This window comes from Podarcis melisellensis (genome assembly GCF_964234715.1).
Source record: "Podarcis melisellensis genome assembly, chromosome: 15".
NCBI lineage: Eukaryota > Metazoa > Chordata > Lepidosauria > Squamata > Lacertidae > Podarcis > Podarcis melisellensis.
Window position 1 is genome coordinate 2495414 of NC_138532.1, and position 17513 is coordinate 2512926.

General features: G+C 44.9%; 2 protein-coding genes across 4 annotated transcripts in view; one reads left to right on the forward strand and one right to left on the reverse strand.

Moving 5' to 3' along the window:
- Positions 1 to 3884, reverse strand: part of PEBP4 (phosphatidylethanolamine binding protein 4) — a 236690-nt gene extending 232806 nt beyond the window's left edge. The window contains exon 1 of one of the 3 annotated variants that reach the window (XM_081891177.1): positions 3746 to 3884. Coding sequence is in view for 1 of the 3 variants with exons in the window: in XM_081891176.1 (XP_081747302.1) it covers positions 3 to 56 (54 nt within the window). In the remaining 2 variants the exon portion in view is untranslated. The other 2 variants (XM_081891178.1, XM_081891176.1) reach the window with 2 other exon arrangements.
- A 10763-nt stretch (positions 3885 to 14647) lies between these two features.
- RHOBTB2 (Rho related BTB domain containing 2) overlaps positions 14648 to 17513 on the forward strand; it is a 49990-nt gene continuing 47124 nt past the window's right edge. The window contains exon 1 of the mRNA XM_081890941.1: positions 14648 to 15040. The gene's annotated coding sequence lies outside the window, so the exon portion shown is untranslated. The remainder of the gene's footprint in view (positions 15041 to 17513) is intronic.

The window sequence follows — 17513 nt, forward strand, 5'->3', positions numbered from 1 at the left end:
ACCTCCGAGTTCTGTTGCCAAGTGCCAAATCCTCTCTCCAGGCCACTTATTTGCATTTACTGTAGTTCCATCACCTGCAGAATAAGAACCTTCTCTTTCATCTTCCCCTGCTCACTAAATTACATTGTTCTTATATAAGGAAGGCTTTTACCAATCTCACATTAATCCCACTTCTATCTGACATCAACTGCATCTATTTTAACATGTACATTTTTTAAAGACCCCGGCCAATCTTAACAATGAACTCTTTTATATTATGCTTCTTTTGTGGGATGATAGCCTAAAAGCAGCAGTTTACATGGGTAGGAAATGCAAAAATTAAAATAAAATGCTTTTTACTACTTGTGTGTGATGTAAACCAGCATATGTACCCAGTACCTCCTGATCCTACTCAAATAGCATTCATATTCAGCTACATCCACAAAAGTGATTACTGGAACTCAGGGCTACTGACAACCATTCAGGAGAATCTGGCCTTTTTTGGACCATATATTGACCAGCAACATTGAAGGCTACTACTGCTTTTGAAATGCCTCTAGAGCAGCTATGCAGATTTCCTGCCGTCCCAAACTGAGAGTCCCACCAGACATCCTTTTTTGTGTGCATTCATGATGATTTGCCTGGGATGCGGGTGGCGCTGTGGGTAAAACCTCAGCGCCTAGGACTTGCCGATCGTATGGTCGGCGGTTCGAATCCCCACGGTGGGGTGAGCTCCCGTCGTTCGGTCCCAGCTCCTGCCCACCTAGCAGTTTGAAAGCACTCTTAAGTGCAAGTAGATAAATAGGGACCGCTTTCTAGCGGGAAGGTAAACGGCGTTTCCGTGTGCTGCGCTGGTGCTGGCTCGCCAGAGCAGCTTCATCACGCTGGCCACATGACCCGGAAGTGTCTCCGGACAGCGCTGGCCCCCGGCCTCTTAAGCGAGATGGGCGCACAACCCCAGAGTCGGACACGACTGGCAGGGGTACCTTTACCTTTATGATGATTTGCATTCATGGTGGTATCAGGGCAATCATACACAATCCCACTTTCAGTGCTGTTTCTAGTGACAACCATTTTGGGGCAGAAATACTGCTTCCTTTCCAGCCAATGCCTGTCTTCCTGTAACTGGCTGCTGAAATCCTCTAAAGTGTTAGACCACAAACAGTCCTGTTTACTTTTTGTCCCGTTTTTGTTGCACTACACTACAAGAGTATCTCTCGACAGCAATAATGCATTAACACTGGGAAAGCATCACAGAACTAATAAAGCAGTGATATGTGGGCAGTCAAGTATGAACCCGCTATTAACGGAGTCAATTCCGCATTGGAGAATACACCCACACACAAAAACAATAGCCTTGAGTAGCTATTTTCCTCTAAAGAATAGGAACATGGTGTGTGGTACCTCTAATATGATTTATTGCAGTGTAAGCATTTGTGGAATTGTACCCATTCATCAGAGGCACGAAAATGTATGCTACAATAAATCTACTGGGCTTTCAGATGCCACGAGACTCTCTTTTTTGTTAATAGACTTACATGGCTACCCTCTAGAACTCATTTCATAAGAGAATGTTCCTAAGATTGTTGTTTAAATCACAGAGATATAGGCAAGTAAACTTTTTTAATGTATATGAAAATTTGTCCCAGAAAAACTAATTAGTAATGATATCTTCCAGATTATATACTAAGGGCTCATGTCGGGTTGCCACCTTGGGTCAGGAATAAGACAGGTTGGGGGGTGGGTGGGGGGAATTGGAGAATTAAAAATTCCTTAACTGGTGCAGATACGGTGAAAAAGTCCAAAGATGAAATGGAGGGGACATTCTGCAGGCTTCAATGTTAGGCTGTGCTAAAAAAAATCTCTCAGATTGTACCAATTGCTGCTCTTCCTTTAAAAATATAGAAGCTGGCAGTTGGATGTTTCGGACCATAGTATAGCACTAATTGAAACACAGGTCTCTCACAGCATAGCTTTTTTTTTAAAGCGGTCATCCATATACACAATGACCTAAAATCACTGAAATTACCTGCCCTATAGGAGCAACCTTACCCATCTGGTGACATGTGCATACAGAATTGCACATAGAACTTCCTGGTTGTTGTTGTTTAAATACAGAGAATTTAGGGTGGTCTGACAAAGATTGTAACTAGACACCCATAGGCAGAGTTAGAAGAGGGGAAAGCTATTGCGCTCTCTGCCACTTCCTTTTGATAACATCTTCCACGGAAAGCACACAAAAGATAGCAAAGGCTACAATCTCATGTGCACTTACAGTGCATGCTTATACATAGGAAGAGGTCAAAGACCCATCGAATCCACCCGTCTGCTCTCAATGGCCACTCAGATGCCTCTGGGAAGCCTCAGGCAGGACCTGAGAGCAACGGCCCTCTCTCAACTTCTGATTCCCAGCAACTGGCATCCAGAGGCATCCTGCCTCACACCCTGGACCCAGAACACAGCCATTATGGCTGGGAGTCACTGATAGCTTTATCCTCCCATCAAGTTGTCTTTTGAAGCCATCCAAATTGGTGGCCGTGACTACTTCTTGCAGGAGCAAATTCAATATTTTAACTATGTGCCCTGTTATTTTATCTTTCCTGGATCTTCCAACATTCATCTTCTTCTGTCCCCAAGTTCTAATGGCTTCTATCACATTTCCCCCGACAGGTTGCATAATTGCATACAAGTCTATCATAGCTCTCCTACTTTTCTTTTCTCCAGTCTAAAAAGTCCCAAATGTTACAACTTTTCCTCCTAGGGAAGCTGCTCCAACCCTTTATTCATTTTGGTTGCCCTTAGTAAGCCCCATTGTCTCCTGTGGGGCTTATTCCCCCCCGCCCGTGTTTATGGTTGCTGCTTTAAGCATGACTGTGAGTGCATTACAGTATGTCCTTGAGCACTTAGGGGTCCTTTACTTTTGGGTAAACATACCTAGGATTGCGCTCCTAATCTTGTCCCTGCTTCCCTTCCAACCCTTGAAATGCAAAGGTTCTCATCTGAACTCCCGCTAGATCAGTCCAGCACCGCAGCTGAATCTCACCATCACGTTTAAACAGAAGTCTGAATGTGAATTTACTCCCTGTAGTTGGGATTGCAGCCCTTGAATCCTTCTGGCTTTTGCCTTCCCCCTTTCACGCTGCTTCCTGGGGGATTATTAAGGAGAAGCCAGCACAGCTACTTAAGGCACTTAGTAGGAAGCAAATCCCACCCAACTCAAGTTTATTTCTGAGTAAGTAGGACTTAAATGTAAAGGTAAAGGGACCCCTGACCATTAGGTCCAGTCATGGCTGACTCTGGGGTTGCAGCGCTCATCTCGCTTTATTGGCCGAGGGAGCAGGCATGCAGCTTCCGGGTCATGTGGCCAGCATGACTAAGCCGCTTCTGGCGAACCAGAGCAGCGCACGGAAACGCCATTTACCTTCCCGCCGGAGCGGTACCTATTTATCTACTTGCACTTTGACGTGCTTTTGAACTGCTAGGTTGGCAGGAGCAGGGACCGAGCAACGGGAGCTCACCCTGTCGCGGGGATTCGAACCGCCGACCTTCTGATCGGCAAGTCCTAGGCTATGTGGTTTAACCCACAGCGTCACCCGTGTCCCAAGTAGGACTTACTTCTGAGTAAACATGCTTCAAGATCACATTGCAGGTGCATCACCTCTTAACAGCGCGGGCCTAACAATGCCTACTCAGAAGCAAGTCCTGCTGAATTACACGTAGGTGGCTTACTCCCCGGTAAATGTCTTCCGTTTCTGGCCGGGGTTACCTGGACTTGACGAGTCAAAGGCAGGGCAGACAGGGAGCTGAAGGGACGTGGCCCGTCCTAACTCTGACGCTGCGCCCGCCGCTGTTATGTAAAGTCGCCCAGCTGGCAGGTGCGAGGGCGGGGCCAGCCAGGCAGGAAGGGGCGCGGCCGCCCATTGGCTCCTGCAGCCGTCCTTCTCCGCCGCAAGGCTGGCAGTTGGAGAGCGGTTCGGGCGCTGTCTCCGCCCCCGGGCGAGGCTCTAAGGGGGTTGGGCGGGGCTGCCCAGCGGGACTTAGAGACCTTTGGACAGATTAGGGCAGGAAAGAGGGAGAAGCGGGGGGGGGGGGAGGGATGGAGCAGGAAAAGCAGCCGAGGAGGTGTCGCTTAATGATCCTCTGCTTGCTGGAAGAGTAAAGGCTCTGCTTTGCAGCTTAGTGTGCAGCTTGCCAATGTATGAACCAGCTTCTGTGGCAACCTTTTCCACGGAAATTTAATTGGCATATTTAAAGCACATCTGGCCCACCCCCCAAAGAAGCCTGTGAATTGTAGTTAGTTGAGCTGTGAGAGGACTCTTGCGCCTGGGGGCGGCGTGGTGATGCTTTAAATGTAGGGTGTGTCCACAGCCATCCCAAGAGCCGTGCCATAGATAAATCACCTCCCTGTTTTCTCCAGATCAGACTTCTCTTACAGGGACTGAAACATGATTTGTTGTTTTGGTTGTTTTGGCTAGACAACATCTCTAAAAGTAATAGACCTTCTTCCAAAGTAAGTGTGCATAATATGAATGACAACCCCTGAATGCAACACAGTTAACAAATTCAAGTTCATTTAAACTTGGATGTTTTTAAATGAAGTTCCAGTGGTTTATTTGTTTTTTTCCAAGTAACTGTGCATAGGATTGCAGTCTTACCAGAAAGTGCGTTCTTTTGAAGTACATGAGGCTTTAAAAAATTTTAAAAAGTTTTTAAACATTGTTTATACAGTTGAGGCAAGAAAGGGTTTGAACAATGTGAAACGCAGAGCGACAACCAATCTGATTAGGTCATGAGTTGCCAACATGTCATCTGTAGGTGCACATGCGCCCCGGAGGCCTTCCCTGACCCTAAAAAGATCACTCCCTCACGCCAAGGTTAGACTTGAAAGAAGAATTCTGTTGTAGCCAATAGAACAAGTTGCCATCTGTGCTTGAGAAGGGAAAGTCGTGCCTATGACAGTTTCTGCAGAAGTGCCCACAGGCACAAAAAAGTTGGCAAAGCCCTGACTGACTGAAGGCGCGGTTCAAAAGTTTGGGAAACAACGCCCTTCTGTACACATTAACACGTGCACAACTGTAATGACAATGCAGGAGGCTTTCACAGAGTGGACACTGGCAAGAAGTCATGTTTTGAAAATGGGAGAAAAGGAAAGTTTAATTATAATAGAGTTTACATTTTCCACTTAGCCCAACAGTTTGTCTGTGAGGTCAAATGATGCTAATGCACTGAGAAATTACCCAGTGGGCACTTAACTTTAAAATATGTACGGACATTCAGAGTAATTTCTGTACAGGGGCCTCCAGCTGCTCCCATGGGAACAGACCAGGCCATTTACTGTAGCAACAAAAAATTGCTCTCCCACAGAATATAAGAGCATAATAGACTGAGCTGCAATGCACAATGTGGGAAACTTGTTGAATCATAGAATCATAGAGTTGGAAGAGACCACAAGGGCCATCGAGTCCAACCCCCTGCCAAGCAGGAAACACCATCAGAGCACTCCTGACATATGGTTGTCAAGCCTCTGCTTAAAGACCTCCAAAGAAGGAGACTCCACCACACTCCTTGGCAGCAAATTCCACTGTCGAACAGCTCTTACTGTCAGGAAGTTCTTCCTAATGTTTAGGTGGAATCTTCTTTCTTGTAGTTTGGATCCATTGCTCCGTGTCCGCTTCTCTGGAGCAGCAGAAAACAACCTTTCTCCCTCCTCTATGTGACATCCTTTTATATATTTGAACATGGCTATCATATCACCCCTTAACCTCCTCTTCTCCAGGCTAAACATGCCCAGCTCCCTTAGCCGTTCCTCATAAGGCATCGTTTCCAGGCCTTTGACCATTTTGGTTGCCCTCCTCTGGACACGTTCCAGTTTGTCAGTGTCCTTCTTGAACTGTGGTGCCCAGAACTGGACACAGTACTCCAGGTGAGGTCTGACCAGAGCAGAATACAGTGGCACTATTACTTCCCTTGATCTACATGCTATACTCCTATTGATGCAGCCCAGAATTGCATTGGCTTTTTTAGCTGCCGCGTCACACTGTTGGCTCATGTCAAGTTTGTGGTCAACCAAGACTCCTAGATCCTTTTCACATGTACTACTCTCAAGCCAGGTGTCACCCATCTTGTATTTGTGCCTCTCATTTTTTTTGCCCAAGTGCAATACTTTACATTTCTCCCTGTTAAAATTCATCTTGTTTGTTTTGGCCCAGTTCTCTAATCTGTCAAGGTCGTTTTGAAGTGTGATCCTGTCCTCTGCGGTGTTAGCCACCCCTCCCAGTTTGGTGTCATCTGCAAATTTGATCAGGATGCCCTTGAGTCCATCATCCAAGTCGTTGATAAAAATGTTGAATAAGACCGGGTCCAAGACAGAACCCTGTGGCACCCCACTAGTCACTCTTCTCCAGGATGAAGAGGAACCATTGATGAGCACCCTTTGGGTTCGGTCAGTCAGCCAGTTACAAATCCACTGAGTGGTAGCATAGTCAAGACCGCATTTTACCAGCTTCTTTACAAGAATATCATGGGGCACCTTGTCAAATGCCTTGCTGAAATCAAGGTAGGCTACATCCACTGCGTTCCCTTCATCTACCAGGCTTGTAATTCTGTCAAAAAACGAGATCAGGTTAGTCTGACATGACTTATTTTTCAGAAATCCATGCTGACTATTGGTGATCACAGCATTCCTTTCTAGGTGCTCACAGACTGTTTGCTTAATGATCTGCTCCAGAATCTTCCCTGGTATAGATGTCAGACTGACTGGGCGGTAATTATTTGGGTCCTCTCTTTTCCCCTTTTTGAAAATAGGGACAACATTTGCCCTCCTCCAGTCTGCCGGGACTTTGCCTGTTCTCAAAGATGACTGCCAGTGGTTCTGAGATCACATCTGCCAGTTCTTTTAATACTCTTGGATGCAGTTCATCTGGCCCTGGAGACTTGAATACATCTAGACTAGCCAAGTATTCTTGTACTATCTCCTTAGTTATTCTGGGCTGTGTTTCCTCTGCTGAATCATTTGCTCCAAATTCTTCAGGTCGGGCATTGTTTTCTTTATCGGAGAAGACTGAGGCAAAGAAGGCATTGAGGAGTTCAGCCCTTTCTGTGTCCCCTGTTTGCATTTCACCATCTTCTCCTCTGAGTGACCCCACGGTTTCTTTGTTCTTCCTTTTGCTATGAACATACCCATAAAAGCCTTTTTTGTTGCTTTTAACCTCTCTAGCAAGCCTGAGTTCATTCTGTGCTTTAGCTTTTCTGACTTTGTGTCTACACGTGCTGGCTATTTGTTTGAATTCCTCTTTGGTGGTTTCCTCCTTTTTCCATTTTTTGTACACATCCTTTTTTAATCTTAACTCAGTTAAAAGTTCTTTAGATAGCCACCCTGGCTTCTTTAGGCACCTTCCATGTTTCTGTCTCATTGGTATTGCCTGAAGTTGTGCTTTTACTACCTCCCTCTTAACAAACTCCCAGCCATCATGAACTCCCTTTCCTTTTAGTATTACTGTCCATGGGATCTCACCCAGCACTTCCCTAAGTTTTATGAAGTCAGCTTTCTTAAAGTCAAGAAATTGAGTCCTAGTATGCTTGGCTGCTCCTTTCCGCTGTATAGTAAACTTCAGAAGAGCATGATCACTCGCGCCTATAATAATAATAATAATAATAATAATAATAATAATTTATTATTTATACCCCGCCCGTCTGGCTGGGCCTCCCCAGCCACTCTGGGCGGCTTCCATAAAAACCAAAAATACAATAAAATATCACACGTTAAAAACTTCCCTGAAGAGGGCTGCCTTAAGATGCCTTCTGAATGTCAGGTAGTTCTTTATCGCTTTGACATCTGCTGGAAGGGCGTTTCACAGGGTGGGCGCCACTACTGAGAAGGCCCTCTGCCTGGTTCCCTGTAGCTTTGCTTCTCGCAATGAGGGAACCGCCAGAAGGCCCTCGGCGCTGGACCTCAGCGTCCGGGCAGAATAATGGGGATGGAGACGCTCCTTCAGGTATACTGGACCGAGGCCATTTAGGGCTTTAAAGGTCAGCACCAACACTTTGAATTGTGCTCGGAAACATACTGGGAGCCAGTGTAGGTCTTTCAAGAGCGGTGTTATATGGTCTTGGCGGCCGCTCCCAGTCACCAGTCTAGCTGCCGCATTCTGGATTAGTTGTAGTTTCCGAGTCACCTTCAAAGGTAGCCCCACGTAGAGTGCATTGCAGTAGTCCAAGCGGGAGATAACCAGAGCATGCACCACTCTGGCGAGACAGTCCGCAGGCAGATAGGGTCTCAGCCTACGTACCAGATGGAGCTGGTAAACAGCTGCCCTGGACACAGATTTGATCTGTGCCTCCATGGACAGCTGTGAGTCCAAAATGACTCTCAGGCTGCGCACCTGGTCCTTCAGGGGCACAGTTACCCCATTCAGGACCAGGGAATCCTCCACACCTGCCCGCCTCCTGTCCCCCAGAAACAGTACTTCTGTCTTGTCAGGATTCAACCTCAATCTGTTAGCTGCCATCCATCCTCCAACCGCCTCCAGACACTCACACAGGACCTTCACTGCCCTCACTGGTTCTGATTTAAAAGAGAGGTAGAGCGGGGTATCATCCGCATACTGATGAACACCCAGCCCAAACCTCCTGATGATCTCTCCCAGCGGCTGCATGTAAATGTTGAAAAGCATGGGGGAGAGGACAGAACCCTGAGGCACCCCACAAGTGAGAGCCCAGGGGTCTGAACACTCATCCCCCCCCCCACTTTCTGAACACGGCCCAGGAGGAAGGAGCGGAACCACTGTATGACAGTGCCCCCAGCTCCCAGCCCCTCAAGACGGTCCAGAAGGATGTTATGGTCGATGGTATCAAACGCCGCTGAGAGATCCAGCAGAACTAGGAAACAGCTCTCACCCTTGTCCCTAGCCCGCCGGAGATCATCAACCAGTGCGACCAAGGCAGTTTCAGTCCCATGATGAGGCCTGAATCCCAACTAGAAGGGATCCAAATGGTCCGCTTCTTCCAGGCGTGCCTGGAGTTGTTCGGCAACCGCTCGCTCTATCACCTTGCCCAAGAATGGAAGATTTGAGACTGGGCGATAGTTGGCCATTGTGGCCGCATCTAAAAATGGTTTTTTAAGAAGCGGTTTAATATGATCCTTCCACTTCTACCCCACTAACCAGGTCATCAACATTGGTTAGGACCAGATCTAAAATGGCTGTTCCTCTTGTTGCTTCTCCCACTTTCTGGACAATGAAGTTGTCTGCAAGGCCAGTGAGGAATCTGTTTGACCTTATGCTCTTGGCTGAGTTTGACATCCAATAAATATCCGGGTAATTGAAGTCCCCCATTACTACTATCTCCCTTCCTTTTGCATGCTTGGCCATCTGTTCCAGGAAGGCATCATCTATGTTTGGCTTGGGGATCTATAGTAAACTCCCACAATGAGGTCCCTGTTATTCTTCTCTCCCTTAATTTTGACCCAAATGCTCTCACTTTGGCTTTGAGGTTCTAAATCTTGGATCTCTTCACAGGTATACACATCCCTGACATATAACGCCACTCCTCCTCCTTTCTTGTCTGGTCTGTTTCTCTGAAATAGATTGTATCCCTCCATTTTTACATTTCAATCGTGGGATTTATCCCACCAGGTTTCAGTGATGCCTATTATGTCATATTTAGTTTGCTGTACCAAGAGCTCAAGCTCATCTTGTTTATTTCCCATGCTTTGCGCATTAGTGTACAGACATTGAAGTCCATTAATCATTCCCCCGTGTCTCTTATTTAAGGATTTTTCCCTCCCACCACTAGGTGTTGATTCCAACACATCAAAGTATGCAAGAGATGTTAAAAAATGAACACAAGAAAAACTGAAAACTATGGACTTTCTTATTCAAACCTATACTTAACAGGGTTGCAGTTTCATTTTAGACTTCCTTCAGTTGAGGGAAGGGGAAATAGGCCACAGGTACATAAACTTTCTTGCTTTTGTGTGTGTATATACATTACACAAACAGACATGCACATACTTTCTTATTCTTACCAAATTTTACATTTTCCCTGGGTATATGAGCCCTCAATTTTTGAACACGACCAGTTATTAATTATGATGAAAGTGGTTCTGGTGCACAGAAATTCACAAGTGTAAAGAGATGCATAAATAACTGAAAGGGAGATATAATTGCTGGCAATGTTTGTGTCCATTAAGACTTCATTCTCAATCAGACAAAAACCCATCTAGAAAATTATACACACACAATTTTTATGAAGAGATCCAGTCTTGAATGTGATGTCTAATCTGGCCTCAAAAGTCCTCTTAACAGCTTACCTCTACATGTTGGGTGCAATCCATCATAATGTTTCAAATTTGGGGTAACAGAGTTTAGGCGTGCAAGGGTGCCTTTAATTGCTAGAGTTAGTGATGTTAGCAATTAATAATATTGTAGAATTTAGATAATACTTGGAGCATTGAGGGAAGAAGCTGGGGAAGCCAGCTGGTGGATAAATACAGAAAATACAGAAAAATCAGCTTCCTTTCCAGGCCAGGGTCTCACCTGGGATACAAGCCATGAAGCATGACCAAAGGTGCTGATGGCCCCTCAGAGGGAAATGCTTGGGTCTGTGCCAAAGGAGGAGGTTCCCAAGGTGACACTGAGCAAGGACAGTAGGTTACAGGAAAATCATCACCTTTTAAAACTAGGCTTGGAATAGCAGAGAGGAGGGGGGCAAGCGGACAGAAGGGGGCAAGTTGCTTGGAAGGGGTTTCTGCAAGGTTGCTATATTTCAAAAAGTAAAAACCAGGCCATCCCAAAAGGTTTTGAGCTGTTTTTAGGAAACCCACAAAATTGTTGAGCTGATTTTTTTATTTTTATTTTTACAAAAACGCCAAAAAATGGTAATGTCCAAACCTAAGGCAGCCCTAGTTCTTGGGAAGGAGAAGCATAGGTAGAGAACTACATGTGGAGGCTTCTTGGGTCTGGAGGGCAAAATCATCTTGGCGGGCTGGCTGAAGTCAGGCTGGGACAGAGACATGGAAATGTCTGCTGTAAACTCCCTCCATTGAAATTCTCTGATGTAAATACGTTTAAAAGAAACTATATTTCTTAAATGGCACAACAGTTTCTGCCACGTCTTGATTCCCAATGGAAAAGACTCTGGAGAAGCGGCTGGTACCCTTTGCAATCTTGCTGCCACTTGACAGAGATTGGGAAGACACACAATCCTCGTAACAATATGTTAGTTCCAATTATGTTCCACTGGAATCAAAAAGAAGAAATTATTCAGCTGTAAAGTTTGATCCAATTTATTTCTCTGGGATTCAGAACTTTAGCTGGTGTGCACTTGTTATAGAAGTGCACATTTTGAAGAATGGCTGTTTCTCTTCCCGACCTCTTTTCTACTTGCCTCTTTAAAGTGGGAATATGGAAAGGTGATGCCTGAGACGTCAGAGCCTTTCCAAGTTCCAAGCAGAGGAAGCCTTTGGATCTGCCTGTCCCAGAAACAAGACCTAAAGCAACCAACAAATGTTTGTCTTATGCAAAACATGGCACAGATGAGATGAGATGTGTGCAAAATGCAGCTGAGCATTTTCAGCCAGGGCACATGCAGTGATTCAAGCACAGCAGAAGGTAATCTTAAATAAACCAACTGGTTCACGGCATATGTCCAATAGTCCTGCCAAATTGTCTTGGCCTGGGTGTAAACACAACACATAACATTTCTGGCAGCAGATTTACAGCAACAACAGGCTGCCAGCGCTAGAGATTAGCCACAAGGATTTTTTACCTACCAGGCTTTGGGATTTTATCTGCACCATTTACTAATGGGCAGCTACACTCAATCGTGCTGGATTAAGCTTTTGCAATGTCATGGGTTGAAGAAGAGACAGACAGGCCAGTGATGAAGTTTAGAACATAACATATAATTTTGTTTTCCCAGAGACTGTTGTTAAAGGAGTGGTCCATATCAGACAAATGACAGAGAACACTATATTCCTGACTATTTATCACCATTTTGTATAGTCCTGACACTTTGTCAAGAAATATCACTCTTAGGTTAGTTAGTTTGATTAGATGTAGACTTGAACAATGGGCTCCACTCCTGAGGGCCACACTATTGCAATTATTTTTGGACTGCATTAATTGGATTGCAAAAGGCCATGTCCTGTGCATAAGACTTGTGGCATCACCTTCCTTTATCCTGAGGTTACTTTTCTATCAGGCCTCAAGCAGCCTCCTTGCAAAGTGAACTGAACAGAAACAGTTTTTTAAAATCTCATAGGCAATGGAGCAGAGTGTCTCCTAGACTCATAAACTACTAACCCCACACCTGGGGTGTTTTTTATTATATATATACATAATCAATGAGTTTATTCCTTTAGTAATCTTGCTGTATTGTTGCTGCTGCTTGTATCCTTACCTTTATTGCAAATTAAAATTCCATGAAGATAGGAAAATAATACTTTTATTTTATTGTAACTTGGGCACAAGGAAAAGAGAACAGGTTTTGACATTTACTGTGAGACATTCAGGTTCAAGAATGAGTAACTACCCCACAATAACAAACCTGCAGAAAAATAGATTCAGATTCTTCTTCCTAGCACAGCGGCAAACCTTAAATTTCAGTGGTTCCCCAATGCGAGATCAAAATTCAGAGCCTCCCCTTTCCACAACCAGTGTCATCAAACTGGTTGTGCACCCCTAAATCTGCCTCTGCCTAGTGCATCATTTCTAAAATTAAATAAGTTTAGTCCTGACTCTCACTTTGCAGCCCAATGTCTGTTGGCTGCTAAAAACCACCACCTCCAGCCAAATCCCATCTGCCAAAGCCAGCTCCTAGTCTTGAACCAGAGATTGTTAACAGCCCAATCCAAGTGGCCTTCTGTAGAAAATACACCCCTACAACAGGTTACCATTAGAAGGAGCTGTTGGCCTGCTTTCTTCTGTGCTTAGGTGCCACTCAGGCCAGAATGACGTACTGCAATTGGTTGCCTCTGCAATGGTCAGGCAACATAAGCGGCCAATGGAGTTTTACCTGTGCAACTTGCCTGCTGACTTGAAGATTGTTCTTGGATTGCCTGTATCTGCTTGCCAGCCTACCTGCTCAGCTTGCCTGCCTTGCTTCATGCCTATGCCTATCAAATGACAGCCAGCCTTCCTCACTAAGATGTGAGCCTTCAAACCACCAGTTCTGACTCAAAAAGATGTGCCCTAATCATTTATTCAGAAGATTATGGAGCACAATGTCTAGAAAACTTTCCATTCACATGGAGAAACAGCCAAGGGTGTAAACAGCCTGGCTGGTTGGCTTCCTGAATGGCAACTGAAGCTGGTAAGTGAAGCTGGTAGACTCTAGAGCTGCACCTGTCTCATATGTATGTTTCCATCCTTGTACAGTATAAGAATATAAAGAGCCTTGATAAGTCCAACATCGTTTTCCCACAATGGCCAGTTAGAGGATTCGCAGAAGCCCACAAGCACAGGACACAAAGACCACCGCTCTCTCAACTATTGTGCCTCAGAGGAAGGCTGCCATCTATCACCATCACGACTGGTAGCCACTGCCTTCTCCATGGATTTATATAAATCCTCTTCTAAAGCCATCCAGGCCAGTGAACATCGCTGCATGTTGTGACAGGAAATTCCCTAGGTTAATTTTGCAGTATGTGAAGCATTTGGAAACCTGATAATTTGAAGAGGAAACTTGACCATTTTACTCTCTTGCTGTTACGGTGCTTCATAGGATTCCCAAAGGTTTATAGCACAGCCAATACTCTGATCAAATTAAGGTGACCAGGTGCAAAGGTAAAGAGATCCTGCCTCCTTGCTGGCTGTGTAGAAGGGAGTGTTTTGGCGTCCTCAGCTTGTCACAGAATGCTGCTGCAAAGGCAAAGGAAAGCTGCATCTGCTGAAATTGCTTCTTTCCCAGCAGTCCCATGCTGCTTTGTACCTGGTCACCTTAGGTCATGTGCACATGTGCACACACACACACACACCTCAAAACTGCACTGGCCTACAGCCAGATAGCCTGGGAATCACATGCTGGGCAGCTCTTTTTATTGTGGTCACCTGACTGCTCTGGTATGCACGGGCAAATTCCCCCAAATAATCACACAGCAAAGGCTGTGGGAGATGACCTTGGGATCTTGAGGAGGCTGGAGCTGCAGCACTAGCACACAGCAGCAGCAGCAGCAGCAGCATTTCTGGGCTCCTGATATTCCTGTGCAGGGATTACATAAAGCACCTGACAACACCCACCCACCAGCCACAGGCACCTCCTGCCTGGGCAACGTTTATACAGCTGCAGATCTTTCACAAGAGGAAAGGATTCTATTTTGGGAACAGTGTTTTCATTTGTCACACACACACACACACACACACACACACATACACTCATTCAGTCACAAGGCAGGTGCTGAACACCCACATCTAGAAGAGACTCTGGGTCTCGTTTCAGTAGCTCAGAGGTTTAGGACATTGCCTTGGTGCATCTCAAGAGGTCAGGCAGCCAAGCAGGGCAAGTCCCCACTTCGTCCCTCTCTACAGAGTTGGATGGGCCAGCCTTGCATATTGCACAGCATTATTATTGTTGTTGTTGTTAATGAGTTTGGAAAAGGGCTACCATGATTATAATGATAAATGATTATTATCATTATAGCCCTTTTCCAAACACACACACACACACACACACACACACACACTTATGAAAACTAAAACATTAATCTAAAAGCACAGACTTTTTTCATCACCACTGGAAATATGGCTACTACTATTCCAATGACTGGAGTCCAGTCTTGTGATTAAGACCCAGTAATCACACTACATGGGCAACATGCTGAGCATGAATCAGCAGTGTGATGTAGTGGCACAGGAAGGCCAGGACCATGTCAAGTTGCATACTTCCCCAGGTTTGTGAAGTAATGACACAACTCTGCTCAGAAGAAGGAAGACTTCTTGTTCAGTTCTTGCAGTCACCGTTCCAGAAGGATGCTGAAGAATGGTTCAGGGTTCAAGACAGGAAGATTATAAAGAAGGGAAACCATTTGAGGAAAGAGAGAGAAAAACGAACCTTCAGAAATCTGGTATGTTTAACTTTTTAAAACTATGTGTGATGCTCATGCTATGCTAATGATCTGTATCTCAAGGGATCTGAGAGGAAGGGAGTCTGTGAGGTGACAGTTCACCCTGGAAAAGGATAAGCAGAACTTGAATAGGCCATTAGACTAGGATAAAAAATATTGGGCTTAAATTAACATCAGGCAGATTTATCTTAAAAATCAGGAAGAGCTTTTTAAGGACAAGAACAAATTCATTTTTTGAAAGAAGTTATGATACTAGAAATGCAGGAGATGTTTTTATTTTTCATAAGGTTGGTCATTCATTTGTTTGAGATACTTTAAATTTAGATCTAAGTAAGGGAGTTGAGTTGAGATGGGATGATCCAAAAGGATCTCCATGGATTTAATGTTCCAAGCCAGGGAAATTAAATTAAAGGAGCCCAACACAGGAACACAATGCCCTACTCTAGAGTACAGATAGTTTCTTATAGTTGAAATGATTGCAAGGGGCTTCCAGTGTGTCTCAGATACTGTTGGGTTTCATAGACCCCCTTCTGATGGCCACATGCCATTGGTGGATGGCCAGAGACTAAAGGGTGCAGACCAACAAACGCAAACATTACCTTTGCGCAGTGGGCTGGTTTCTTCACACACGCATCCCTCTCATCCAGGCAAGAAAGAAGCATTCATGTTTCCCAGTAACTCAGACCACTTCAAAGTATGTGTGTGTGAAGAAACCAGCCCACTGTGCAAAGGTAATGTTTACGTCATACCACTTCAGAGACCAGTAGCCATCTTTGGTTCACAGCAGCTGACTATGGCCAAGTCTTTGGAACATATCTCAACCGCTTTAAAGGAGCTACACTTGCTATTACTCATTTCCAGGCACAATTCTAAGCATTGGCTTTGGCCTTCAGAGCACAGTGCTACAATGGGGAATGAAAATACCTCCCCCTCTGCCAACACACATTTCTCAACTGATCTATAGCAAATCGTGGGAAAGGGCCTGTGCACTTGTCTGCATGGTGAATGCCTGTGTAAATGTGGCCCTGCCCATTCCCAGCTTTGCTCCCATTCACATGCTTATCGTTGGCATGTAGTCCTCAGAGGGTTGGGAATGTGGTGGGGAGAGAGAGAGAGAGGGAAACTATTATCAAGAACTTCAGCTTATGGTGAACAAATCCTATTTGTTTCTTCTCCACCCTTCTGCATTGTCTTCACCATCCAATCACAGAATGCAAGTGGTGACCCACCCACCTGCCTCCATGTGATTCCCAATGCTGAGAATAACTGCCCTAGGTACTCTTGGCACATGTATACAATTATTATTACTGTAATAACAGCATGCTTGAAGGTGAGGTAAAAATCTACTTAAGCAAGGTGTGGGAAAGCCCTTGAGCCAGACAGGGAATCACAAGCCATTTCCCGCCTATGAGATAATCACAACTGCAGCAGCTGAGAGCATCCGTGGGTCTGACTCACGCATCTGAAGTTGAGTGTCGGTCACATGACCTTTTTTACCAACAGGCACCTGCGCTCCACAGTATATTTGCTAGAGTGCATGTGCAGGAGACATCAGTGCTAGGTCACGTTAAACACATGCAAATGGCTTTCACGGCTCAAATACGCTTGCAGCCTTTCATGGCTTCACCAGTTCTCACAGATCGAGTATGACTGGAGCCTTTAGTAGTACTAGTAGTAGTAGTAATAATAATAATAATAATAATAATAATAATAATAATAATAATAATAATAATATGCCACCCATCCACTTTGGTGGCCCCCAACAAAATATTTAAAACACAATAAAACATCAACCATTTTAAACTTCCCTATGTAAGTCTGCCTTCAAATGTCTTCTAAAAGTCAAATAGTTGTTTATTTTCTTGACATCAGACAGGAGAGTGTTCCACATGGCAGGCACAATTACCAAGAAGGCCCTCTGCCTAGTGAGGCAACCGCCAGAAGGCTCTTGGAGCTGGACCTCACTCTCCGGGCAGAACAAGGGGCTTGGAGACCCTCTTTCAGGTCTACTGGGCCGAGACCATTTTAGGCTTTAAAGGTCAGCATCAACACTTTGAATTGTGCACAGAAATGTACTGGGAGCCAATGTAGGTCTTTAAGGACCAGTGTTATATGGTCTCAGCAGCTGCTCCCAGTCACGAGTCTGGCTGCCGCATTCTGGATTAGTTGTAGTCTCCGAGTCACCTTCAAAGGTAGCCCCACGTAGAGTGCAGAGGTTGAGGGTTTTCAAATCCCTATATCAGCCATTTTAGTTAAAATGGACGTTTTAGTTACAATGGACCTTTTCTTAATATTTAGGAATGTCAGTAATATCAATAATTTTTTTATATGGTGTCATAACATTCATCCTAATATTAAGTTTACAACTCACTTTCAGAGCCAACAAATACCATTTTTGGACACAATTGTATATCATGATGGGGCAAATAATCTAGCAGTTCAGCCATTTAAGAAACCAACAGACAGGCCGTCA